The 25982-nt window shown below is 44.2% G+C and overlaps 1 protein-coding gene across 5 annotated transcripts; it reads right to left on the bottom strand.

Annotated features, from left to right (window-relative positions):
• Window positions 1-883: 883 nt before the first annotated feature.
• On the bottom strand, window positions 884-25271 carry LOC121468800 (uncharacterized). Of its 5 annotated transcripts, none has more exons than XM_072921389.1 (23): window positions 24575-25271; window positions 19614-19723; window positions 19317-19431; window positions 19162-19235; window positions 16579-16710; window positions 15007-15086; window positions 13979-14093; window positions 13335-13424; window positions 12842-12946; window positions 12585-12750; window positions 12373-12467; window positions 10715-10864; window positions 10186-10334; window positions 8113-8254; window positions 7889-8026; window positions 6506-6682; window positions 5120-5275; window positions 4931-5032; window positions 4216-4318; window positions 4031-4090; window positions 3772-3953; window positions 1863-1975; window positions 884-1217 (listed from the first exon to the last, which is right to left on the bottom strand). In XM_072921389.1, exons 2-21 carry the CDS (start codon window positions 19665-19667, stop codon window positions 3814-3816), a joined length of 2343 nt encoding a protein of 780 aa, XP_072777490.1. In that variant the 5' UTR covers window positions 19668-19723; window positions 24575-25271; the 3' UTR covers window positions 884-1217; window positions 1863-1975; window positions 3772-3813. The 5 variants fall into 5 exon arrangements, with proteins under 5 accessions (XP_072777490.1, XP_072777488.1, XP_072777491.1 ...); XM_072921387.1 differs by lacking the exon at window positions 24575-25271 and adding an exon at window positions 20495-22082; XM_072921390.1 differs by lacking the exon at window positions 24575-25271 and adding an exon at window positions 20495-22079 and having other exon boundaries at window positions 19317-19426.
• Between the last annotated feature and the right edge of the window lie 711 nt (window positions 25272-25982).

Below are 25982 nucleotides of genomic sequence, written 5' to 3'. Positions count from 1 at the left end.
CTTTTCCCGCCTTTTTCCCCCTCACATTTCCCGCCATTTTCTCCCCTCACGTTTCCCGCCCTTTTTCCCCCATTCACGTTTCCCGCCATTTTCTCCCCTCACGTTTCCCGCCTTTTTCTCCCCTCACGTTTCCCGCCTTTTTTTCCCCTCACAATCCCCTCCCTTTTCCTCCTCACTTTTCCCTACCTAAATTCTTGCTTTTTTCCCCATATTACTTCAAATATTACCCCAAATATTACTTCCATATTACGTCACTATTACTTCCACATTACTTCAAATATTGCTACCATATTACTCCGAATATTACTCCAAATATTGTTTCCATATTACTTCAAATATGGAAGTAATATTTTAAGTAATGTGGAATATTAATTCAAATATTGCTCTCATATAAATTCAAATATTGCTCCAGTATTACTTCAAAAATTACTTCTATATTACTTCAAATATTGCTTCAAATATTGTTTCCATATTAATTCAAATATTGCTTCCATATTAATTCAAATATTACTTCAAATATTATTCCAAGTATTGCTTCCATAAATTATTCAAACATTACTTCCATATTATTCCAAATATTGCTTCCATATTACTTCAAACATTGCTTCTATATTTGAAGTAATAGAGAATATTAATTCAAATATTGCTTCCATATAAATTCAAATATTGCTTCTATATTACTTCAAATATTCCTTCCTTATTTCTTCAAACATTGCTTCCATATTACTTCAAATATTCCTTCAAATTGCCATCAAATATTACTTCAAATATTATTTCAAATATTACTTCCATATTATTTTAAATATTCCTTCCACATTATTTCAAAAATTCCGCATTTCCTCCCAGGCAGAGCTGAGTGCTGCAGTCAAGATCAATTCTGGAATTGATTTAATAAATTTTTTATTTAATTTAAAAAGGTAATACACATCTAATTAATATGTAAAAGAGATATTTATAATATACTTAACATTTATTCATGAAACACAATGTTTCTAATATAAACAATATCTGTCACTAACATATTATTAACTGTTATTTACTTATACAATTTATCTATCTATTTTTATAATATATACAATTTGTTTTGTTTAATTATATAAATTATATATATAATAGAATTAATTATAACTTTTGTAATTATATGAGGCTTTGAAAATCTGGGGCAGGGCTTGGAGCCAGGAATTTTGGGCTTCTCTCCAACGATCCTTCTCGCTGGCCTGCAATAATTCAGAATATTTCAGATTATTTCAGATATTTCAAAATATTTCAGGGTATTTCAGAATTTTTCAAAATATTTCAGAGTATTTCAAATATTTGAGAATATTTTCGAATATTTCAGATATTTCAGGATATTTCAAAATTTTTCTGAATATTTTTGAATATTTCTGAATATTTCAAAAATTTTCAGAATATTTCTGAGTATTTCCAAATATTTCAGGATATTTCAAATTTTTTCTGAATATTTTTGAATATTTCTGAATATTTCCGAATATTTTGAAAATTTTTCCGAATATTTCAGAATAGTTCTGAATAATTCAGGATATTTCAGAGTATGTCAGAATATTTCCGAATAATTCAGGATATTTCAGAGTATTTCAGGATATTTCAGGACATTTCAGAATATTTTAGATATTTCTGAATATTTCACATATTTCAGAATATTCCAGAATTTTTTCAGAATAATTCTGAATGTTTCAGAATATTTCAAATATTTCCAAATAATTCAGAATATTTCCGAGTAATTCAGGATATTTCAGAGTATGTCAGAATATTTTCGAATAATTCAGAATATTTCCGAATATTTCAGCAAATATTCTGAATATTTCCTCTCACCTTCAGCCAAAGCAGAGCCACAAACCCACCTGGAGGAAATGTCCCAGCAGCTCCTGCAGGGCTGGATCCATTTTCACCATTTTCACCATTTTGGCCCCGTTTTGGCTCCATTTTTGCCCCATTTTGCCCCATTTTCAGCAGCCTGGGGGAGGAGCAGAATTAAATATGAGAGGAGCTGGACTGGAGAAACGCAGATGGAGCCAATATGGCTAAAGCCACGTTCTCCATTTATTTCAGTTTATTTATGCTTCAATAAAGTTTATTTATAAATTGTAAGCTATAAACAATAACGTTTATTGTCTAAAAGATGGCAGTTTATATACATTTCAACCTAGTTTACAATTTGTAAACTATAAACAATAAACGTTCATTGTCTAAAAGATGGCAGTTTATATACACTCCAATATAGTTTATTTACAAATTGTAAACTATAAGCAATAAATATTCTCCATTTATTGTCTTAAGTTTACAAATTGCAAACTATAAACAATAAATATCCTCCGTTTTTTGTCTAAAAGATGGCAGTTTATATACATTTCAGTATAGTTTACAAATTGTAAACCATAAATAATAAACATTCTCCGTTTATTGTCTAAAACATGGCAGTTTTTATGCACTTCAATCTAGTTTACAAATTGTAAACTATAAACACAATGGTTATAAAAATAGTAATACGATTAGAGTTAATAAAGTTGAGAGTTATAAAACAATAAAAAGCAAAGAATTCTTTGGGAGATTTAGGTGTTCCTCAAAGCGAGTATCTCATTCCTAAAAAACAACAAAACTCCCCCTACATACATATCCTCTATTTTAACATTATGTTGGAACCTAAAATTGTATTTACTGCGCCACTTAAGAGAATTAACACAGCGTAACTTTCTAACATCACACATATAATATTCGTCGTGATATTTGCAAAAAGCCAATCATAAAATCTGTATTTTTCGCACGGGGAGTGGATCCCTACCATGGTCGTGGCGACATTGGGAAGGAATTTAAAAATCCAGAGCATCCTTTGCACACCTCATGATTTGCTGGATGTTGGGAATTTGCGTCCCCGGGCGCTCAGCAGCACAGTGAGCACAGGAAAAATCCCAATTTTTGGTGATTTTTTAGAGATTTCAGACTCAAACCAGTCAGATCCACCAAGGAACGGATGGAGGGATCCCTCTCTCCTGACTTTAAAAATCCTTTGCACACCTCATGATTTGCTGGATGTTGGGAATTTGCGTCCCCGGGTGCTCAGCAGCGCAGCGAGCAGCGGGAAAAATCCCAATTTTTGCTGATTTTTTAGAGATTTCGGGATCAAACCGGTCTGACCCGCCAAGGAACGGATGGAGGGACCCCTCTCTCCTGACTTTTTAAAAATCCAGCGCATCCTTTGCACACCTCATGATTCGCTGGATGTTGGGAATTTGTGTCCCCGGGCGCTCAGCAGCGCAGCGAGCACAGGAAAAATCCCAATTTTTGCTGATTTTTTAGAGATTTCAGGATCAAACCGGTCTGATCCTCCAAGGAACGGATTGAGGGACCCCTCCCTCCTGACTTTAAAAATCCAGCGCATCCTTTGCACACCTCATGATTTGCTGGATGTTGGGAATTTGCATCCCCGGGCGCTCAGCAGCACAGTGAGCACAGGAAAAATCCCAATTTTTGCTGATTTTTTAGAGATTTCAGACTCAAACCGGTCTGATCCGACAAGGAACGAATGGAGGGATCCCTCTCTCCTGACTTTAAAAATCCAGAGCATCCTTTGCACACCTTATGATTTGCTGGATGTTGGGAATTTGCATCCCCGGACGCTCAGCAGCACAGTGAGTGCAGGAAAAATCCCAATTTTTGGTGATTTTTTAGAGATTTCAGACTCAAACCGGTCAGATCCAACAAGGAACGAATGGAGGGATCCCTCTCTCCTGACTTTAAAAATCCTTTGCACACCTCATGATTTGCTGGAATTTCGGAATTTGCGTCCCCGGGCGCTCAGCAGCGCCAGCAGCACAGCGAGCGCAGCGAAAATCCCGATTTTTGGCGATCCTGCAGAGATTTCAGGATCAAATCGATCTGATCCGCCAGAGAACGGATGGAGGGATCCTCCTCTCTTTCTTTCATCGTTTTAAGTCCTACAACAGCAAGAAAATGTGTGTGAGGCCCCGTGTGTGCGCAGAGACCCCTCGGATGTCCCAAGATCACCACTCACCCTCGAGGACGGCGGTCAGGGCGTCCTCGTTCTGCTCCGTCAGGTGCCACGTGGCCAACCCTGGGCACAGAGCTCCATCACCCCCTGCCCGAGCCCCTCAGCAGCCCGGGGGTGCCCTGGGCAAGGTGGCCACCAAAACCACCTCGAGGTTGCCCCAAGATGGGTCCGTGGGGATTGGGACTCACTGATGAACCGGAGAGCCGCTTCTCGTATGGGGGCCTGAGAGTCCAGCAGGTAAGGTTTGGTGTCCTGCACGAATTGTTCAACTCTGCGGCTGTCCTTGGCCAGCTGGAGAGGACAAAAGTGTGGGCATTTCTCAGAGAACACCAGCTGGTCCTTGGCCAGCTGGAGAGGACAAAGGTGTGGGCATTTCTCAGAGGCCACCAGCTGGTCCTTGGCCAGCTGGAGAGGACAAAGGTGTGGGCATTTCTCAGAGAACACCAGCTGGTCCTTGGCCAGCTGGAGAGGACAAAGGTGTGGGCATTTCTCAGAGGCCACCAGCTGGTCCTTGGCCAGCTGGAGAGGACAAAGGTGTGGACATTTCTCAGAGAACACCAGCCGGTCCTTGGCCAGCTGGAGAGGACAAAGGTGTGGGCATTTCTCAGAGGCCACCAGCTGGTCCTTGGCCAGCTGGAGAGGACAAAGGTGTGGGCATTTCTCAGAGAACACCAGCTGGTCCTTGGCCAGCTGGAGACACCACAGAGGTTTTAACCTTTCTCAGAAGCCACCAGCTGGCCAGAGCAGCCCACCCTGCCGTCACCCTGGTGGCTCAGAACCCTCCCTCACGCAGCTTGGAGGAGCCTCCTGCTCTTGAGACCCGACCAAGGCTGCAGCCCCAGGCTTTGGACCATGGGGAGGTCCGCCTGAGGAGCTGACAACCCTCACCCAACCCATCCTCACCAAGCACTCGCCCATCATATACATCTGCTCCCTCTGCGCCAGCTGCTTCAGCTCCTCCCAGCTGAGGAGCTCCGCCACGGCCAGGACGGCGTTTTTGGAAGCCTGCGGGACAGAAGCTGTGAGGTGGCACCAGGACCTCAAGGTGGTGGAAGGAGCCCAAGCCACGATCTGTGGGTCAGTGCTCGGTACCTTGGCCACGCTGGGCACCATGTCGCTCATGTGAAGAACAAGCCGGACCAGGGTCTCCCATGAGTTTCTCCTCATGGCTCTCTTGTCCCTCCATGCCGTTTTGCCCAGGAGCTCTGCGAAGAGGGAGATGGAGCGCTCCCGCAAGCAGGCTTCCTTCTGGTGGGGAGGAGGAAAGAGAAGTTTAGCACATGGCAGCGACCTGCCCACGGCCAGGAGGGGCTGAGCTGGGGTTTCTCAGCCTTTTCGTCCCCTCACGTTTCCTTCCCTTTTCCTTCTCATGTTTCCCACCCTTTTCCTTCTCATGTTTCCCACCCTTTTCCTTCTCACGTGTTTCCCACCCTTTTCCTTCTCATGTTTCCAGCCCTTTTCTCCCCTCACCTTTCCAGCACTTTTCGCCCTCTCATTTCCCTCCTTTTCTCCCCTCACATTTCCCACCCTTTTCTCCCCTCACATTTCCCACCCTTTTCTTCCCTCACATTTTGGACTATTTACCCCCTCACCTTTCTCTCCCTTTTCTCCTCTCACATTTTGGACCATTTTTCCCCTTCATGTTTCTCTCCCTTTTCTCCCCTCACCTTTCTCTCCCTTTTCTCCCCTCACCTTTTGGACCATTTTTCCCCTTCACGTTTCCCACCCTTTTTCCCCTCACATTTCCCATCCTTTTCTCCCCTCACATTTTGGAATATTTTCCTCCTCACCTTTCCCTCCTTTTCTCCCCTCAGGTTTCCCACCCTTTTCTCCCCTCACATTTCCCTCCCTTTCTCCCCTCACGTTTCCCACCATTTTCTCCCCTCATATTTCTCACCATTTTCTCCCCTCACATTTTGGACCATTTCCCCCCTCACCTTTCTTTCCCTTTTCTCCTCTCACGTTTCCTGTCCTTTTTCTCCCCTCATGTTGCTCACCATTTTCTCTCCTCACCTTTCCCTCCTTTTCTCCCCTCACCTTTCCCTCCATTCCCCCCTCACCTTTCCCTCCCTTTCTCCCCTCACATTTCTATCCCTTTTCTCCCCTCACATTTCCCTCCTTTTCTCCCCTCACATTTTGGAACATTTCCCCCCCTCACGTTTCCCGCCCTTTTTTCCCCTCAAGTTTCCCGCCCTTTTCTCCCCTCACATTTCTATCCCTTTTCTCCCCTCACCTTTCCCTCCCTTTTCTCCCCTCACATTTTGGACCATTTTCCCCCTCACCTTTCCCTCCCTTTTCTCCCCTCACATTTCCCTCCATTCCCCCCTCACCTTTCCCTCCTTTTTTCCCCTCACATTTTGGACCATTTTCCCCCTCACCTTTCCCTCCCTTTTCTCCCCTCACCTTTCCCTCCATTCCCCCCTCACCTTTCCCTCCTTTTCTCCCCTCACATTTTGGGCCATTTTGGTGCCTCCTTACCGCATCAAACAGACACCAGAGCCTCTGTGCCACGTTCACCGCCACGCTGCTGGCCTCCTTCTTCTTCAGCAGCCCCAGCACATTGTCCAAAATGTCCAGGGCCATCATGGAAACGTGCCAAGAACGATGCCCCAGGAATTTCACCACCTCGGGCAAGAGGCTCTTCATTTTTTTTGCCTGTTGAAAACGCAAAGATGAAAAAAATCAAGCCCTACAATTCTAATAAAGATTTGTAGGGAATGGGTGTGTTTATTCACAGTGCTGGATGCATGTAGGGACTCATCACCCTTCAATGGACACACGCACCCCTGAAAACTCCCAATCATTTTTTATTACCCTAATTTCTATATTCATGTTGGGGTCACTTGGCAAGACCCCAACTGTGTGAAAGTCCTTTTTCCCTAGTCCAGCCGCTGAAGAAGAGGTCTGGAATGTGTGAAGCTGAGTTTTTAAAGTTATTTTTCCTTATCTATAATAGTTTCTTTCTGACCTGCCGAGGTCCAGCTAGCACAGAAGCCACGGCAGTCTCCTTCCCGCCCCACATTATATACCCAAAATTAAGTGTACCATGTTTATAATTCCCATACCAATACCTAAAATCTACGTTGGACAACGTGTCCCTATCCTAAACCAACAGAAAAGTGTCACCATCACACCGAGACATGGAGGACAAGAAGAAGGAAGATGAAGGGAACATTTTACTCTGTTAAATTTTTATTCTGTCTCACTGTGTACAAAAGTTTCCATTCTGTGAGAATTTCTGTGCCTGGTCAGCTCCCAAAACAGTCGCCAGGTCACATCATGGCAGGCAGGGTGTTGGGAGCAGAGTGAAAATTTACCAGAGTAAAAATCCATTTGGATTTAGGTGAAATATGCCACTTTGAGCATGTTAAACATGCTGTTTAGTCTGGTAACTGCGGCACCAGCAAAACTACCCCAGCTGAGGAGAAAAAATGCAAATTTCCAGGCTAAAAAGATAAGAAAGACAACTCGGACCTTGAAACAGACAGGGCAGAGAGACCCAGGAGTTCTTTCTGTACTTTCTGACAAAAACTGAGTACAAGTGTAACTAACAATAAGTGAAATCAGCAGAATGAATATGCATGAATTTGTTATGAAATTCTATGCATATGGAAATTAGTAAGGGTAATAGAAAAGGAAAAAAAGGATGGGGAGTTCTTAAAGGTGTGCATGTCCATTGAAGGGCAATGAGTCCCCACATGCATCCAGCACTGTGAATAAACATATTCCCTACAAATCTTTATTAGAATTGTAAGATTTTAGTTTTTCTCCACATTTCATCCCCAGCCCAGGCCAAACCACCACCTTCTGAGACCTCAAAATCCCCGTGCCACATTCTGCCCCCGGCAGCAGCCCGCTCACCGTCTCGGCGCTCTCCGACAGCGTGTCCAGAGCCCTGAGCACCAGAGGGACCATTCCTATCTTTGGATGACTGAGAAGGTGCAGGTTTTCGTAGAGTGGCCTCACTTTGCTCTCCTGCACGTCACCGTAGGCCAGCATCTGGGAGAAAAGAGCAGAGAGCTGGCAGGGCTCCCCTGGCACAGCTGAGAGCAAAAGCAGGTGAATTTTTTTCCCTGTGGACTCACAGATAAGAAAGAGAAGCAATTCTTCTGCTGCTGAGTGAATTTTTTGTTACGGCGCTCCCGGATGTGGATTTCCAGCTCCTTCAGGACCTTCTCCAGCGTCTGGTGCACGGAGAACATCGCCTTCCACAGATGCATTTTGTAGCTGCAAGGCAGAGCGCTGTCAGCACGGCCACAGCAGGGTTTGGGGTGGGGAATGTGGTGGGATGGAGACCCCGCTCCTGTGGGAATCCAGGGCTTCCCTCTGGCTGCCCTGGCAGGGCTGGGACCCTGGCAGGGGTCAGGAACCCCCCTGGACAGAGCCCCCAGAGACACTGTGGTCGGAATTTGTGGTATTGATGTTCTGAGATTGTAGAAAGTCTCTGTCTTTCTGCCCCGCTGCCAAAGAAGAAGTCATAATTCATCTGTGATGGTTTTCAAGGTTGTTTATTTTTGCTTATTTATAACATGTTCTGCTGCCCTGCCACAGCTCTGTCCTGCAGGGCAGCGTGTGGGGCTCTGCCCTCAGTGGGATGTTAGAAACATTATATATTAAAAATTACATGTGCTATATTTACAATAATGTGCCAATGTAACATCCCTCAGTGTGATGTTACAAATATTATATATTAAAAATTACATGTGCTATATTTACAATAATGTGCCAATGTAACATCCCTCAGTGGGATGTTACAATTATATATTAAAAATTACATGTGCTATATTTACAATAATGTGCCAATGTAACATCCCTCAGTGGGATGTTACAAACATTATATACTAGAAACTACCTCTGCTATATTTACAATAACGTGCCAATATCTGTCACCTACGTTGGACAGTGTGTCCCCAGCCTAAACCAACAGAAAAATGCCAACACCACAGTGAAACATGGAGGGCATGAAGAAGGAGAAAAAGGACAAGACACACCCAATTCCTCCATCTTGTACCCTTTGGACCCCTAATCTAGAAACCTAAAATTTTACTTTTGCACCTGTGCCACACTTAATTATTACTCATATCAAACACTCAGAGCCTGTAATTCATCCTGTAAGATTGAAAACTCTTTTCCATGGACAGAGATCACAGACAGTGTCTCTGGGGGCTCTGTCCAGGGGGGTTCCTGACCCCTGCCAGGGTCCCAGACCTGCCAGGGCAGCCAGAGGGAAGCCCTGGATTTCCACACACTGTCTCTAATTTCTGTCCATGAAAAAGAGTTTTCAATCTTACAGGATGAATTACCAGCTCTGAGAGTTTGATATAAGGAATAATTAAGTGTGGCACGGGTGCAAAAGTAAAATTTTAAATTTCTAGATTAGGGGTCCAAAGGGGACAAGATGGAGGAAACTGGGTGTGTCTTGTCCTTTTTCTCCTTCTTCATGCCCTCCATGTTTCACTGTGGTGTTGGCATTTTTCTGTTGGTTTAGGCTGGGGACACACTGTTTTACGTAGATAATAGATATTGGCACGTTATTGTAAATATAGCACACATAATATTTAATATATAATGTTTCTAACATCCCACTGAGGGATGTTACATTGGCACGTTATTGTAAATATAGCACACGTAATTTTTAATATATAATGTTTCTAACATCCCACTGAGGGATGTTACATTGGCACGTTATTGTAAATATAGCACACGTAATTTTTAATATATAATGTTTCTAACATCCCACTGAGGGATGTAACATTGGCACGTTATTGTAAATATAGCACACGTAATTTTTAATATATAATGTTTCTAACATCCCACTGAGGGATGTTACATTGGCACGTTATTGTAAATATAGCACACGTAATATTTAATATATAATGTTTCTAACATCCCACTGAGGGCAGAGCCCCACACGCTGCCCTGCAGGACAGACCTGCGTCAGGGCAGCAGAACATGTAATAAATAAACAAAAATAAACAACCTTGAAAACCATCACAGACGAATTATGACTTCTTCTTTGGCAACGGGGCTGACAGGACTTTTTACAATCTCGGAATCATCAATACCACACATTCCAACACGCTCATTTTTGGGTTTTTTAGGCAGCCAGAGAGTCTCGGGGTGCCTCTCCCCACAAGGAATCTCCAGGTGGGCAGTACCTAAAATTCGGCGTGGCCTCCAGAGCTGCAGCGACGGCTTGCTCAGGGCTCCTATTCACCATCAGGAGAAGGAGGGAGTGAAAGCTGCAGGCGGTCGTCGCGTTGTTCTCGTCATAAGAAGCGAAGATGTGCGTCACGATCTTTGGTACCTGCAGGGAAGAACACAGGTCAGGGTGGTGCAGCCACGTCTGGGGCTGCCCTGCCCGTCAATCCTCGGTCAGGAGTTAAAGAACGCGGTTAAACCATCTCAAAGCACCGCCAAAGAAGGAAATTCATGTAAAATAAACCACCACGCCAGGCACAGATGTGGCAAAAAGGAAGGGGTTTGATTCTGAACAAAGGTTTGGAATCAGCACCCTGGAAAAAATGACACAAAATGTGGGAAAAGCACAGGCAAAACAACAGCCAGGTGAGGCAGATCGGGCTGAGCTGTTCTGCTGCCTCAAGGTGATTTGGGAGCCTCACACGCCTGGATTTGGGGTGGACGGAGGCAGGAACCTGACAGGGCCGAAGGACCAGAACCACTTACATCCATCAGCCACACCTCAGGGTATTTCATGGCCTCCTCCAGGAACTCCATCGGGGGTTTCGCGCCCAGGACGGCGGGGCGTCCCAAGAGCTCGATGGCCGCAAGGACAACTCCTGTCCTCTCTGCAGGCCGGAGGTATCGCCCCAAGGCCTGTGGCAGGAAGGAAGGGATTAAAGGCAGTGCCAGCCACCGCCCTTTTGCCCCCTCACATTTCCCACCCTTTTCCCTGTCACATTTCCCACCCTTTTCCCCACTTACGTTTCCCTCCCTTTCCCCCTCACGTTTTCCATCCTTTTTCTCCCCTCACATTTCCCACCCTTTTCCCCACTTACGTTTCCCTCCCTTTCCCCCTCACGTTTTCCATCCTTTTTCTCCCCTCACATTTCCCATTCTTTTCCCCCCCCTCACATTTCCCACCCTTTTCCCCTCACATTTCCCACCCTTTTGTCCCCTTATTTTCCCCATCATTTCCCCTCACATTTCCTATCCTTCTCCCTATCACATTTCCCACCCTTTTCTCTCCTCACATTGCCCATCCTTTTCCCCTCACATTTCCCACCCTTTTCCCTGTCACATTTCCCACCCTTTTCCCTGTCACATTTCCCACCCTTTTCTCTCCTCACATTGCCCGTCCTTTTGTCCCCTCACATTTCCCACCTTTTCCCCCTCACATTTCCCATCCTTTTCCCCTCATGTTTCCCACCCTTTCCCCCACTTACGTTTCCCTCCCTTTCCCCCTCACGTTTTCCATCCTTTTTCTCCCCTCACATTTCCCATCCTTTTACACCCCCTCACATTTTCCTGTTCTTTTCCCCCTCACATTTCCCATCCTTTTGTCCTTTTATGTTTCCCATAATTTCCCCTCACATTTCCTATCCTTCTCCCTGTCACATTTCCCACCCTATCCTCCCCTCACATTTCCCATTCTTTTCCCCCCCTCACATTTTCCCGTTCTTTTCCCCCTCACATTTCCCATCCTTTTGTCCTTTTATGTTTCCCATAATTTCCCCTCACATTTCCTATCCTTCTCCCTGTCACATTTCCCACCCTTTTTCTCCCCTCACATTTCCCATTCTTTTCCCCCTCACATTTTCCCCACTTTTCCCCCTCACATTTCCCACCCTTTTCTCCCCTCACATTTCCTATCCTTTCCCAGCCTCGCACTTCCCATTCTCTTCCCCTCACATTTCCCATCCTTTTCCCCTCACATTTCCCCCATTTTTCTCCCCCTCACATATCCCATTCTTTTCCCCCTCACATTTTCCCCACTTTTCCCCCCTCACATTTCCCACCCTTTTCTCCCCTCACATTTCCTATCCTTTCCCCCCCCTCACAATTCCCATTATTTTCCCCCTCACATTTCCCACCCTTTCCTCCTCCCATTTCCTGCCCACAATTTCTCACAATTCTCACTTTCACCGGCGTTTCCCACCCTTTTTCTCCTCACATTTCCCACCCTTTTTCTCCTCACATTTCCCACCCTTTCCTCCTCCCATTTCCTGCCCGCAATTTCTCACAATTCTCATTTTCACCAGCGTTTCCCACCTTTTTCTCCTCACATTTCCCACCCTTTCCCCCCCTTGTTCCGTGCCCCTTTTGCACCCACAAATCCCCCGCTGATGCCGCAGGTGAGATCCCCAGCAGGGAAATCTCCGTACCTGAACTCTCCAGGCATTGGGAGCGTTCACCCAGGAGGCGATCTCAAATTCCCAATGCTCCGGGGGCTGGATGTCACCCTCTGGCATTGGGTCACCTAAAAAAAGGTGACAGCAGCGCTGGGGACGTGGTGGCACCCGCACCAAGAACAAGGGGCCATCACAAGGGCCAGAAAAAAATCAGATTTATGTGCACATCACAGTTTTTCTCCTACCTTTCTGCGCGTAGATGAAATGCATCAGGCAGCAGAGAATATTCACCACAATATTGATTCTGTTTTCTCGCCGGTACAGCCTAAAAAACAGATGGCCCAGCAGCTTCCCCAGGACTGGGATATGGATCTGTCCCCTGGCAAAGATGTTGTCCTCATCTTCATCGGTCTGGGCGAGGCAGGAGGAAGAGGAGAAAGGCGGAGGTGAGGGCTGAAGGCACTTTGGGGCTGGGGATGGGCTGGTGGGAGGGTGGCTTTACCTGCTTGGTGAAAAATCTGTCCAGCAAATGGCCCAGCGCCTTAATCCTGCCCACGACCCTCTCCTGCGTTACCAGAAAGTTGGAGAGCAGGTACTGCACGAGCATCTGGGAAGAGAAAAGCTGCAGGTGAGCCCCAAAATCAGCAGCAGCATCGTGGATCCTCCTCCTGAGGTCCTTCCAGGCTTTGCCCTCAAGCAAAGCCTGCGGGGAGGGTCCTCCTTTAGCAGGAGGGAAGAGAAGAACGGACACAACCCCAGGCTCCTTCCCCTCGGCGTGAGGAACGCCTGGAGATGTTCCTCAGCTCGCAAGGTAACACCTGGAGATGTTCCTCAGCTTGTGAGGCGGGAGGAACACCTGGAGATGTTCCTCAGCTCATGAGGAACACCTGGAACTGTTCCTCAGCTTGTGAGGTGTGAGGAACACACGGAGATGTTCCTCAGCTTGCAGGGTGTGAGGAACACCTGGAGCTGTTCCTTCCACCTCGTGCACAGACCTCCAACATGTCCTGCAGCACCTCGGAGACTTTGGGGGCAGGAGAGCTGAGCACCATCACCTCCAGCATGGTGTCCAGTGTGCGCAGGGTCTGCAAGGAGGACAGAGAGCGGTGGCCATGGTTCTGCTGTCCCTCCCACCTCTCAGGGTGGCCAAAACCACCTGGATTTTGGATTTTTGGGGTGGCCGAAACCACCTGGATTTTGGATTTTTGGGGAGGGCAAAACCACCTGGATTTTGGATTTTTGGGGAGGGCAAAACCACCTGGACTTTGGATTTTTGGGGAGGGCAAAACAACCTGGATTTTGGATTTTTGGGGAGGGCAAAACCACCTGGATTTTGGATTTTTGGGGTAGCCGAAACCACCTGGATTTTGGATTCTTTGGGGTGGCCGAAACCACCTGGATTTTGGATTTTTGGGGTGGCCAAAACCACCTGGATTTTGGATTTTTGGGGTGGCCGAAACCACCTGGATTTTGGATTTTTGGGGTGGCCGAAACCACCTGGATTTTGGATTTTTGGGGTGGCCGAAACCACCTGGATTTTGGATTTTTGGGGTGGCCAAAACCACCTGGATTTTGGATTTTTGGGGTAGCCAAAACCACCTGGATTTTGGATTTTTGGGGTGGCCAAAACCACACTTACCCGAGTACAGAGCGTCACTTCCAGGCGCGACATTTCGTAGAACGGAGGGAGTAAAAAGACGCTGTTGAAGCAAAGTCTTAAAACTTTTTTGGTCTCCAGCACGATCCCGATGGCACTGCCGAGAGAGAGAGGGGCTCAGTTGATGGTAAAAGGGTTTTAAAATCATGGGGATTAAGGGTTAAAAGGAAAAATTAAGCTTAGTAGGCCCCGGAAAAATAAACACCCTTAGCACATGGAGAACTTGTACTTGCTAGAACTGCAGCTGTACTTGATGAATGATATAATTGTTAGATGTGATGATTGTTTAGTAATTAAATATAATTGCTGTTTAATCATAAGAATAATATAATAATATAATTACTTATAAGAATAATCATGAGAAACTGTGGTCAGGGGGCTAAGAAAGATGACGAGAAACTCATGTCGATGTCTACAATAGAACAATATAAGTTTAATAATTAATATCTAAGTAATATAAGGATAGAATATAAAATAATGTGAGGTAAAAAATGAGAAATATAACGGGGAAAATGGTGGGGAAAGTGAGAGGGAAAAATGGTGGGAAATTTGGGAGGAAAAGGGGGGAAAATGCAAGGTAAAAAATGAGAAATATTAGGGGAAAATGGTGGGGAAAGTGAGAGGGAAAAATGGTGGGAAATTTGAGGGGAAAAGGGAGGAGAATGTGAGGTAAAAAATGGGAATTATAAGGGGGAAAATGATGGGAAAAGTGAGAGGGGAAAATGGCAGGAAACGTGAGAAAAGAGTGAGAAATGTGAGGAGAAAAGGGTGGGAAGTGTGATGGGAGAAGTGCGTGAAACACGAGGGGGAAAAGGCAGAAAATGTGAGGTAAAATGTGCCTTTGCCTGAGCTGCTGAGCAAACCGCAGCAGCCCCAGAAGAAAATCTTTTAGGTAACTCGCAATAAACTGCCTTAAGACCGAACAACAAGAGGCTGCAGGGTTTTTCTTTGGAAGCACGGCTTGGAGGAGAGACTTTTCCACCACACGAACCCCTGACCCAGGTCCATACCTGAGCTCGGCCAAGGCGAGCATGGCGAAGCGGTGCACCCGGTCTTTGATCACGTATTTGGGCTGCAAATCCAGCAGCAGCTGCAGAGATCACAGCTGGGTTGGAACCTGGTGCTGCTACCAGAACTTTCTCCTCTCGCACTTCTCACACTTTCCTCCCCTCACGTTTCTCACCATTTTCCTCCTCACCTTTCCCTTCCTTTTCTCCCCTCACTTTTTGGACCATTTTCCCCCTCACCTTTCCCTCCCTTTTTTCCTCTCACATTTCTGTCCCTTTTCTCCCCTCACCTTTCCCTCCCTTTTCTCCCCTCACGTTTCTCACCATTTTCCCCCTCACCTTTCCCTCCCTTTCTCCCCTCACGTTTAGGACCATTTTCCCCCTCACATTTCAGTCCCTTTTCTCCCCTCACATTTCCCTCCCTTTCTCCCCTCACCTTTCCATCCCTTTTCTCCCCTCATGTTTCTCACCATTTTCCCCCTCACCTTTCTCTCCCTTTCTCCCCTCACATTTCTCACCATTTTCCCCCTCACCTTTCCCTCCCTTTTCTCCCCTCACATTTTGGGCCATTTTTCCCCTCACCTTTATTTCCCTTTTCTCCCCTCACTTTTTGGACCATTTTCCCCCTCACCTTTCCCTCCCTTTTCTCCTCTCACATTTCTGTCCCTTTTTTCCCCTCATGTTTCCCTCCCTTTCTCCCCTCACCTTTCCCTCCCTTTTCTCCCCTCACGTTTCTCACCATTTTTTCCCTCACCTTTCTCTCCCTTTCTCCCCTCATGTTTAGGACCATTTTCCCCCTCACATTTCAGTCCCTTTTCTCCCCTCACCTTTCCCTCCCTTTTCTCCCCTCACATTTCTCACCATTTCCCCCCTCACCTTTCCCTCCCTTTTCTCCCCTCACATTTTGGGCCATTTTTCCCCTCACCTTTATTTCCCTTTTCTCCCCTCACTTTTTGGACCATTTTCCCCCTCACCTTTCCCTCCCTTTTCTCCCCTCACATTTCACTCCCTTTCACCCCTCACATTTCCCTCCCTTTCTCCCTCACCTTTCCCTCCCTTTTCTCCCCTCACGTTTCTCACCATTTTTTCCCTCACCTTTCTCTCCCTTTCTCCCCTCACGTTTAGGACCATTTTCCCCCTCACATTTCAGTCCCTTTTCTCCCCTCACATTTCCCTCCCTTTCTCCCCTCACCTTTCCCTCCCTTTTCTCCCCTCATGTTTCTCACCATTTTCCCCCTCACCTTTCCCTCCCTTTCTCCCCTCACATTTAGGATCATTTTCCCTCTCACCTTTCCCCCCCTTTTCTCCCCTCATGTTTCTCACCATTTTTTCCCTCACCTTTCCCTCCCTTTTCTCCCCTCACATTTCTCACCGTTTTCTCCCCTTGCATTTCTCACCATTTTCCCTCTTCACCTTTCCCTCCCTTTCTCCCCTCACATTTTGGACCATTTCTCCCTTTCACCTTCCCCGCACTTTTCTCCCCTCACATTTCTCACCGTTTTCTCCCCAGAACTTTCTCCACCCCTCACAGGATTCTGGGGATCTTTTCCCCTTTTCCGTGTGTGCCCCCCTCACCTGCACCGTCTCCGCCAGCTGGGATCTGATGCAGAAATCCCTCAGCTCCTCGGAGAAGTTGTGGAGTTTGGAATACCGGCACAGGATGCAGATGTTGTGGAGGAATTCCAATATCTGCTCCCTGTCCTGGAACTGGGGCACAGGGACAGCGGCGTGAGGCGGGGACACCCAGAGCCGCGGCGTTGAGACAGAGTGAAGATTTAACAGAGTAAAAATCCATTTGGATTTAGGTAAAATGTGCCACTTTGAGCGTGTTAAATATGCTGTTTATTCTAGTAATGCAGCACTAGCAAAACTACCCAAGCTAAGGAGAAAGAATGCAAATTTCCACACTAAAAAATAAGAATAAGAAAGACTCCTTGGACCTTAAAACAGAGTGACCCAGGAGTACCCACTTGTACCTAGTACAGGTGTAGCTGGCTGTAAGTGTAATGTGAAATCAGCGGAATGAATATGTATGAATTTATTGTGAAATTCTATGCATATGGAAATTAGTAATAATATAATAAAAGGATGGGGAGATCTCAGAGCACATCCATTAAAGGACAATGAGTCCTGAGCGCTGTGAATAAACACACCCATTCCCTACAAATCTTTATTGTGATTTATAAAAAAAATATGGATACTGATCTAGTACCGATACCTGTGATGGACAAAAACTCTCTAACAGTTTACAGTTAGAAAGTGTGTGTTTATTCACAGCCAATTGTGAATAAATTGTCTTTGGACAACTGGACAACGGACAAGTGGCCCACAATTGTCTTATGTTCCTAAAAGCAATTTATCAGTTTATATATTCTTCATTATAAACCCAGCTAACCAAACATTGTGCTGACAAGGAATTAATAATTAGTTAACTACTAACTCCTAACTTCATCAAGGCCTGCTCATTTATTATTATTATTTTAATTAACTCTAGGAAGGCTTATCTCTAAATAAAATCTTAGCTCCTCTAAAAATCTCAAATTCCTTAAAGTTTAAGTTTCAGTTGGAATTGTGGGGTTTGATATTTCATCCTATTATTAACTTAATTAACTCTAGAAAGTCTTATCTCTAACTAAAAATCTCTAAATTCCTTAAAGTTTACATTTCAATTGGGGTTTGATTTTTCATCCTATTATTATTTTAATTAACTCTAGTAAGGTTTATCGCTAACTAAAATCTTTAAATTCCTTAAAGTTTCCATTTACATTGGGGTTTGATTTTTCATCCTATTATTAATTTAATTAACTCTAGTAAGCTTATCTCTAACTAAAATCTCTAAATTCCTTAAAGTTTACATTTCAATTGGCGTTTGATTTTTCATCCTATTATTAATTTAATTAACTCTAGAAAGGTTTATCTCTAACTAAAATCTCTAAATTCCTTAAAGTTTACATTTCAATTGGGGTTTAATTTTTCATCCTGTTATTATTTTAATTAACCCTAGAAAGGTTTATCTCTAACTAAAATCTCTAAATTCCTTAACGTTTACATTTCAATTGGGGTTTGATTTTTTATCCTGTTATTAATTTAATTGACTCTAGCAAGGCTTATTTCTAACTAAAATCTCTAAATTCCTTAAAGTTTACATTTCAATTGGGGTTTAATTTTTCATCCTGTTATTATTTTAATTAACTCTAGTAAGGCTTATCTCTAAATAAAGTCTTAGCTCCTCTAAAAATCTCAAATTCCTTAAAGTTTACGTTTCAATTGAAATTGCAGGGTTTGATTTTTCATCCTTTTATTATTTTAATTAACTCTAGTAAGGTTTATCTCTAACTAAAATCTCTAAATTCCTTAAAGTTTACATTCCAATTGGGGTTTGATTTTTCATCCGATATTGATTGATTATTCATTTTAATAAACTCTAGTAAGGCTTATCTCTAACTAAAGTCTCTAAATTCCTTAAAGTTTACATTTCCATTGGAATTGCAGGGTTTGATTTTTCATCCTATAATTATTTTAATTAAATGTAGTAAGGCTTATCTCTAACCAAAAGATCTAAATTCCTTAAAGTTTACATTTCAATTGGGGTTTGATTTTTTATCCTATTATTATTTTAATTAACTCTAGTAAGGCTTATCTCTAAATAAAGTCTTAGCTCCTCTAAAAATCTCAAATTCGTTCAAGTTTACGTTTCAATTGAAATTGCAGGGTTTGATTTTTCATCCTATTATTATTTTAATTAACTCTAGAAAGGTTTATCTCTAACTAAAATCTCTAAATTCCTTAAAGTTTCCATTTACATTGGGGTTTGATTTTTCATTCTATTATTATTTTAATTAGCTCTAGTAAGCCTTATCTCTAACTAAAATCTCTAAATTCCTTCAAGTTTACATTTCAATTGGGGTTTGATTTTTCATCCTATTATTATTTTAATTAACTCTAGAAAGGCTTATTTCTAACTAAAATCTCTAAATTCCTTAAAGTTTACATTCCAATTGGGGTTTAATTTTTCATTCTATTACTATTTTAATTAACTCTAGTACGACGTAGATCTCCAACTAACATCCCTAAATTCCTCAAATTTTGTGTTTTAATTGATTTTTCATCGCCGTGGCCGCCCCGCAGATCCACCCCCCACACCCACCCCGTGGGTACCTTTGTGGGGTTGCTGGCAAAAACTTGGACGAATTCCAGGATGTCTTTTGCCTTATCAGGAATCCATGCGGGATCTAAAAAAGCGGGAGAAAATTTGGGAATGTGGCGCCGGAGGACGGAGGAGGAGCTGGGTGCCCTTCGCTGCCCACACTCACTGAGATGCAGCTCCTCCACCATGGTCACCGTGGTGGGCTCCACCGAGGAGCTGCTTTCCTCAGGAGGTGCCGCCACCTCCTCAAAAGCCACTTTGGGCCACCTTGGAGGTCTTCTCTCCATGTTGGATAAGAAAGGATGAGCGGAAAAGAGGAAAAAACCGAGGTTGGATGGTTTCAGAGGCAAGACACGAGCTGCCTGTCTTGTCCTGTCGCTGTCCTGACGGACACTGAGGGTTCCGCGGCGGTTCCGTTTCCACCAACGGTGGACATGGAATGCCCACCAACGATGGTGGTTACCATGAGTCCTTTGTGACATCCCGGTTTTCCCCCACGTCGCTTCCACCAGAACATTCCACGCGCCGCTGCTCCCTTCTCCCGCTCCGTTATGGTCTGACACTGGCACAGCACTATGAAAATGCAATTTTTTAATCAAATGCTGTGAGACACGATTTGGAGCATCACAGAACAGGCCCAACTTAAAAATAAGGGAAAAAAAACCCTTTATTAAGCTACCACATTACCATAAAAGGAAAAATGGAAGGAAAAAAAGGACAAAATTCAAAATGAAAAGCTTTCAAAACGTTCCTTTTCTTACCACTCACATTTCCCACCTCTCAACAAGCTGGACCTCGATCAGGTTCCCACCCTCCAGATAATCAATATTTAGTTTATTGAGGGAGAGAGGTCCTCCAGATTATCAATATTTAGTTTATTGAGGGAGAGAGGTCCTCCAGATGATCAATATTCAGTTTATTGAGGGAGAGAGGCCCTCCAGATGATCAATATTCAGTTTATTGAGGGAGAGAGGCCCTCCAGATAATCAATATTTAGTTTATTGAGGGAGAGAGGAGCCTCTTCTGTGCCACAGACCCCCCCAAAAAACACAACTGCCACATGAGAAGGGATGGAGAAGGGAACAGCAGGCAAAAAATATAAAAAATATTTTAAAAATATAAAAAATATTTTAAAAATATAAAAAATATTTTAAAAATATAAAAAAAAATTTTTAAATATTAAAAATATAAAAATATGTTTAAAAATATTAAAAATATAAAAATATGTTTAAAAATTTAAAAATATAAAAATATATAAAATATATAAAAATATATTAAAAATATAAACAAATGAAAGGTCGCAGGTTGAGAATGGTTCAATGGCACAAAAAGTTCTGATTTCACCTGATTTTGTGACATCTCCTGGTGCTGGAAAGGTTCTGGGGGAGGAATGGGGGGTTTGGGGCAGGAGAGGTTCCTGGGGATGGCTGGGGCAGGGAAATGGTGGGGAAAGAGAGAGGGGAAATGTGGGAATTTCAGGGGAAAAAGGAGGAAAATGTGAGGGAAAATATGGGAAATGCGAGGGGGAAAAATGGTGGGAAATTTGAGGGGAAAACAGCAGGAAATGTGAGGTAAAAAATGGAAAATGTGAGGGGGGAAACGGTGGAAAAAATGAGAGGCAAAAATAGGAGGAAATGTGAGAGGAGAAAAGAGTGAGAAATGTGAGGAGAAAAGGGTGGGAAATGTGAGGGGAGAAGGCAGAAAACTGAGGTAAAAAAATGAGAAATATGAGGGGGAAAAGGGTGGGAAAAGTGAGAGGAAAAAATGGCAGGAAAAGGGGATGGGGGAGAAAAGAGTGGGAAATGTGAGGGGAGAAAACAGCAGGAAATATGAAGGGAAAAAAGGTGGGAAACGTGAGGTAAAAAATGAGAAATATGAGGGGGGAAAGGGTGGGAAAAGTGAGAGGGGAAAATGGTGGGAAATTGGAGGGGAAAAGGGTAAATAATGTGAGGTAAAAAATGGGAAATGTGAGGGGGAAAGTGGTGGGAAAAGTGAGAGGGGAAAATGTCAAGAAAAGGGGATGGGGAGAAAATGGTGGGAAATGTGAGAGGAGAAGGGTGTGAAACATGAGGGGGAAAAGGCAGAAAATGTGAGGTAAAAAATGAGAAATATTAGGGGAAAAAAGGGTGGGGAAAGTGAGAGGAAAAAATGGTGGGAAATGTGAGGAGAGAAAAGTGAGAAATTTGAGGAGAAAAGGGTGGGAAGTGTGAGGGGAGAAGGGTGTGAAACATGAGAGGGAAAATGCAGCAAACAAGAGGTAAAAAATGAGAAATATGAGGGGGAAATGGTGGGAAAAGTGAGGGGAAAAGGGCAGAAAACATGAAGTAAAAAATGGGAAATGTAAGGGGGAAAAGGGTGCGAAAATGAGAGGGAAAATGGCAGGAAACATGAGGGGAGAAAAGGGTGGGAAATGTGAGGGGGAAAGGGCGTGAAATATGAAGGGGAAAAAGGTGGAAAATATGATGTAAAAAATGGGAAATATTAGGGGAAAAAGGGTGGGAAAAGTGAGGGAAAAATGGTGGGAAATTTGAGGGGGAAAAGGGAGAAAAATGTGAGGTGAAAAAATGGGAAATGGAAACGGAAAAATGGTGGGAAAAGCGAGAGGGAAAAATGGCAGGAAACGTGAGGGGAGAAAAGAGTGAGAAATGTGAGGAGAAAAGGCCAGGAAGTGTGAGGGGGAAAAGGCAGAAAATGTGAGGTAAAAAAATGAGAAATGTGAGGGAAAAAAAGGGTGGAAAAAGTGAGAGGAAAAAATGTCAAGAAAAGGGGATGGGGAGAAAATGGTAGGAAATGTGAGGGGAAATAGGCAGAAAATGTGAGGGGAAAAATGAGAAATATGAGGAGAAAAAGGGTGGGAAAAGTGAGAGGAAAAAATGGTGGGAAACGTGAGGGGAAAAAGGAGGAAAATGTGAGGTAAAAAATGAGAAATATGAGGGGAAAAAGGGTGGGAAAAGTGAGAGAAAAAATGGCAGGAAAATGAGAGGGCGGAGAAAAGGGCAGGAAATGTGAGGGGAAAAAGGCAGAAAACTGAGGTAAAAAATGAGAAATATGAGGGGGAAAATGGTGGGAAAAGTGAGAGGGGAAAATGGTGGGAAATTTGAGGGGGAAAGGGCAGGAAATGTGAGGTAAAAAATGGAAAATGTGAGGGGGAAAATGGTGGGAAAAGTGAGAGGAAAGAATGTCAAGAAAAGGGGATGGGGAGAAAATGGTGGGAAATGTGAGAGGACAAGGGTGTGAAACATGAGGGGGAAAAGGCAGAAAATGTGAGGTAAAAAATGAGAAATATTAGGGAAAGAAAAGGTGGGAAAAGTGAGAGGAAAAAATGGTGGGAAATGTGAGGAGAGAAAAGTGAGAAATTTGAGGAGAAAAGGGTGGGAAGTGTGAGGGGAGAAGGGTGTTAAACATGGGGGGGAAAATGCAGAAAACATGAGGTAAAAAATGAGAAATATGAGGGGAAATGGTGGGAAAGGTGAGGGGAAAAGGGCAGAAAACGTGAAGTAAAAAATGGGAAATGTAAGGGGGAAAAGGGTGCGAAAAGTGAGAGGGAAAATGGCAGGAAACATGAGGGGAGAAAAGGGTGGGAAATGTGAGGGGGAAAGGGCGTGAAATATGAAGGGGAAAAAGATGGAAAATATGATGTAAAAATGGGAAATATTAGGGAAAAAAGGGTGGGAAAAGTGAGGGAAAAATGGTGGGAAATTTGAGGGGGAAAACAGAGAAAAATGTGAGGCAAAAAATGGGAAATGGAAAGGGAAAAATGGTGGGAAAAGCAAGAGGGAAAAATGTCAGGAAACGTGAGGGGAGAAAAGAGTGAGAAATGTGAGGAGAAAAGGCCAGGAAGTGTGAGGGGGGAAAAGCAGAAAATGTGAGGTAAAAAATGAGAAATATGAGAGGAAAAAAGGGTGGAAAAAGTGAGAGGAAAAAATGTCAAGAAAAGGGGATGGGGAGAAAATGGTAGGAAATGTGAGGGGAAATAGGCAGAAAATGTGAGGGGAAAAATGAGAAATATGAGGGGAAAAAGGGTGGGAAAAGTGAGAGGAAAAAATGGCAGGAAACGTGAGGGGAGAAAAGAAAGAGAAATGTGAGGAGAAAAGGGCAGAAAATGAGAGGGGAAAAAGGTGGAAAATGAGAAATGTGAGGGGAAAAAAGGGCGGGAAAAGTGAGAGGAAAAAATGTCAAGAAAAGGGGATGGGGGAAGAAAAGGGCAGAAAACGTGAGGGGAGAAAATGGTAGGAAATGGGAGGGGGAAAAGGCAGAAAATGTGAGGGGAAAAATGATAAATATGAGGGGAAAAAAGGGTGGGAAAATTGAGAGGAAAAAATGGTGGGAAACGTGAGGGGAAAAAGAAGGAAAATGTGAGGTAAAAAATGAGAAATATGAGGGGGGAAATGGTGGGAAAAGTGAGAGGGGAAATGGTGGGAAATTTGAGGGGAAAAGGGCAGGAAATGTGAGGTAAAAAATGGAAAATGTGAGGGGAAATGGTAGGAAAAGTGAGAGGAAAAAATGGCAGGAAATGTGAGAGGAGAAAAGAGTGAGAAATGTGAGGGGGAAAAGGTGGAAAATGTGAGGGGAAAAAGGCAGAAAACATGAGGTAAAAAATGAGAAATATGAGGGGAAAAAGGGTGGGGAAAGTGAGATGAAAAAATGGTGGGAAACGTGAGGGATAAAAGGAGGAAAATGTGAGGTAAAAAAAGGGAAATATGAGGGGAAATGGTGGGAAAAGTGAGAGGGAAAATTGGTGGGAAATTTGAGGGGAAAAGGGCAGGAAATGTGAGGTAAAAAATGGAAAATGTGAGGGGAAATGGCAGGAAAAGCGAGAGGAAAAAATGGCAGGAAATGTGAGAGGAGAAAAGAGTGAGAAATGTGAGGGGAAAAAGGTGGAAAATGTGAGGGGAAAATGGCAGAAAACGGAGGTTAAAAAATAGAAATATTAGGGGGAAAATGGTGGGAAAAATGAGAGGAAAAAATGGTGGAAAATTCAAAGGGGAAAAAGGAAGAAAATGTGACATAAAAATGAGAAATATGAAGGGGGATGGTGGGAAAAGTGAGAGGAAAAAAATGCAGGAAACGTGAGAGGGGGAAAAGAGTGAGAAATGTGAGGAGAAAAAGGCAGAAAATGTGAGGTAAAAAATGAGAAATATCAGGGAAAAAAGGGCGGGAAGAGTGAGAGGAAAAAATGTCAAGAAAAGGGGATGGAGGGAGAAAAGGGCAGGAAACGTGAGGGGAAAAAGGCAGAAAACTGAGGTAAAAAGTGGGAAATTTAATGGAAAAAATGTTGGGAAAAGTGAGAGGAGAAAATGGTGGGAAATTTGAGGGGGAAAAGCCAGGAAACGTGAAGGAAAAGGGAAAATTTTAAGAGAAATGAGATGAGCCCAAAGATTTCCTGGTCAGGGTGCAACTCCGAATATTTCCGTGTTTTTGCACCTTGAATAAATTTTGGTTTTGGTGGAACAAAATATCTGAGAATCTGAGACTGAAAAATAGATGGAAAATTGTAACTTTTATTTTTGAAAAGGGATTTCGGGGCAAGTCGGAAGGAGAAAATTTGGATTGAGCGGGAAAAAGAGGAGGAATGGGGCAGAAAAGAGAATTTTGGGATTTTGCCATGCGGGTATTGGGAGGGATTTGGGGTGGGAATGGGGAAATTTGGGGTGCAGGGAGGGAATTTGTGGATTTGGGAGCAGGGTTTGGGGTGAAAAAAGGGGTGAAAAATTGCAAGAAAAGGGAAAATTTGGATTGAGCGGGAAAAAGAGAAGGAATGGGGCAGAAAAGAGAATTTTGGGGATTTTCAGTGGGCATTGGGAGGGATTTTGGGTGTAAGAAAGGGAAATTTGGGGTGCAGGGAGTGAATTTGTGGATTTGGGAGCAGGATTTGGGGTTCAAAAAGAGGCAAAAAAGGGGAAAATTTGGATTGAGGGGGAAAAAGAGGAGGAATGGGGCAAAAAATTGAATTTTGGCCTCGGGAAGGGAATTTTAAACTGGGACATACCCCAGGGGAAAATTGGGGGGCTCAGGGTGAGAATTGGGGGGTCCCCCCTTTTTTTACCGTGTACTGTGAGAATTTGGGGGTGTTGCCGAGATTTTTTAATTTTCCCAAAAGTTTGGGAAATTTTGGGTAATTTGGGGGGTCAAGGGGTGTTTGGGGGGGTCCGGGTGGGGATTTTGGGGGAAAATGGGAGCAGGATTTGGGGGGGGGTACACAAGATTTGGGGGAGAGGGCACCGAAGACCCCCCAAAACAACACCCAGGAGCCCCCAAAATCCCCCCAGGACCCCCCAAAATCCCCTCGGGACCCCCAAAAATCCCCTCGGGACCCCCCAAAATCCCCCGAGGACCCCCCAAAATCCCCCCAGGACCCCCAAAATCTCCTCGGGACCCCCCAAAATCCCCCCAGGACCCCCAAAATCCTCTCGGGACCCCCAAAATCCCCTCGGGACCCCCCAAAATCCCCTCCCGAAGCCCGCAAATACAACCAAGACCCCCAAAATCCCCCCAGGACCCCCAAAATCCCCTCGGGACCCCCCAAAATCCCCTCGAGACCCCCCAAAATCCCCCCAGGACCCCCAAAATCCCCTCCCGAAGCCCGCAAATACAACCAAGACCCCCCAAAATCCCCCCAGGACCCCCCAAAATCCCCTCAGGGCCCCCCAAATTCCCCTCTGGATGCCCCAAAATCCCCTCGGGACCCCCCAAAATCCCCCCAGGACCCCCCAAAATCCCCTCGGGATCCCCAAATTCCTCTCGGGACCCCCCAAACCCCCTCCCCAAACCCCAACTCCCCCCTTCACTTCCGGGCGCGGGGAGGGGAGTGGCCTCTTTTAATTTATTCAAA

Source organism: Taeniopygia guttata, chromosome 37 (genome assembly GCF_048771995.1).
Source record: "Taeniopygia guttata chromosome 37, bTaeGut7.mat, whole genome shotgun sequence".
NCBI lineage: Eukaryota > Metazoa > Chordata > Aves > Passeriformes > Estrildidae > Taeniopygia > Taeniopygia guttata.
This window is presented reverse-complemented; position numbering and strand designations above follow the sequence as displayed.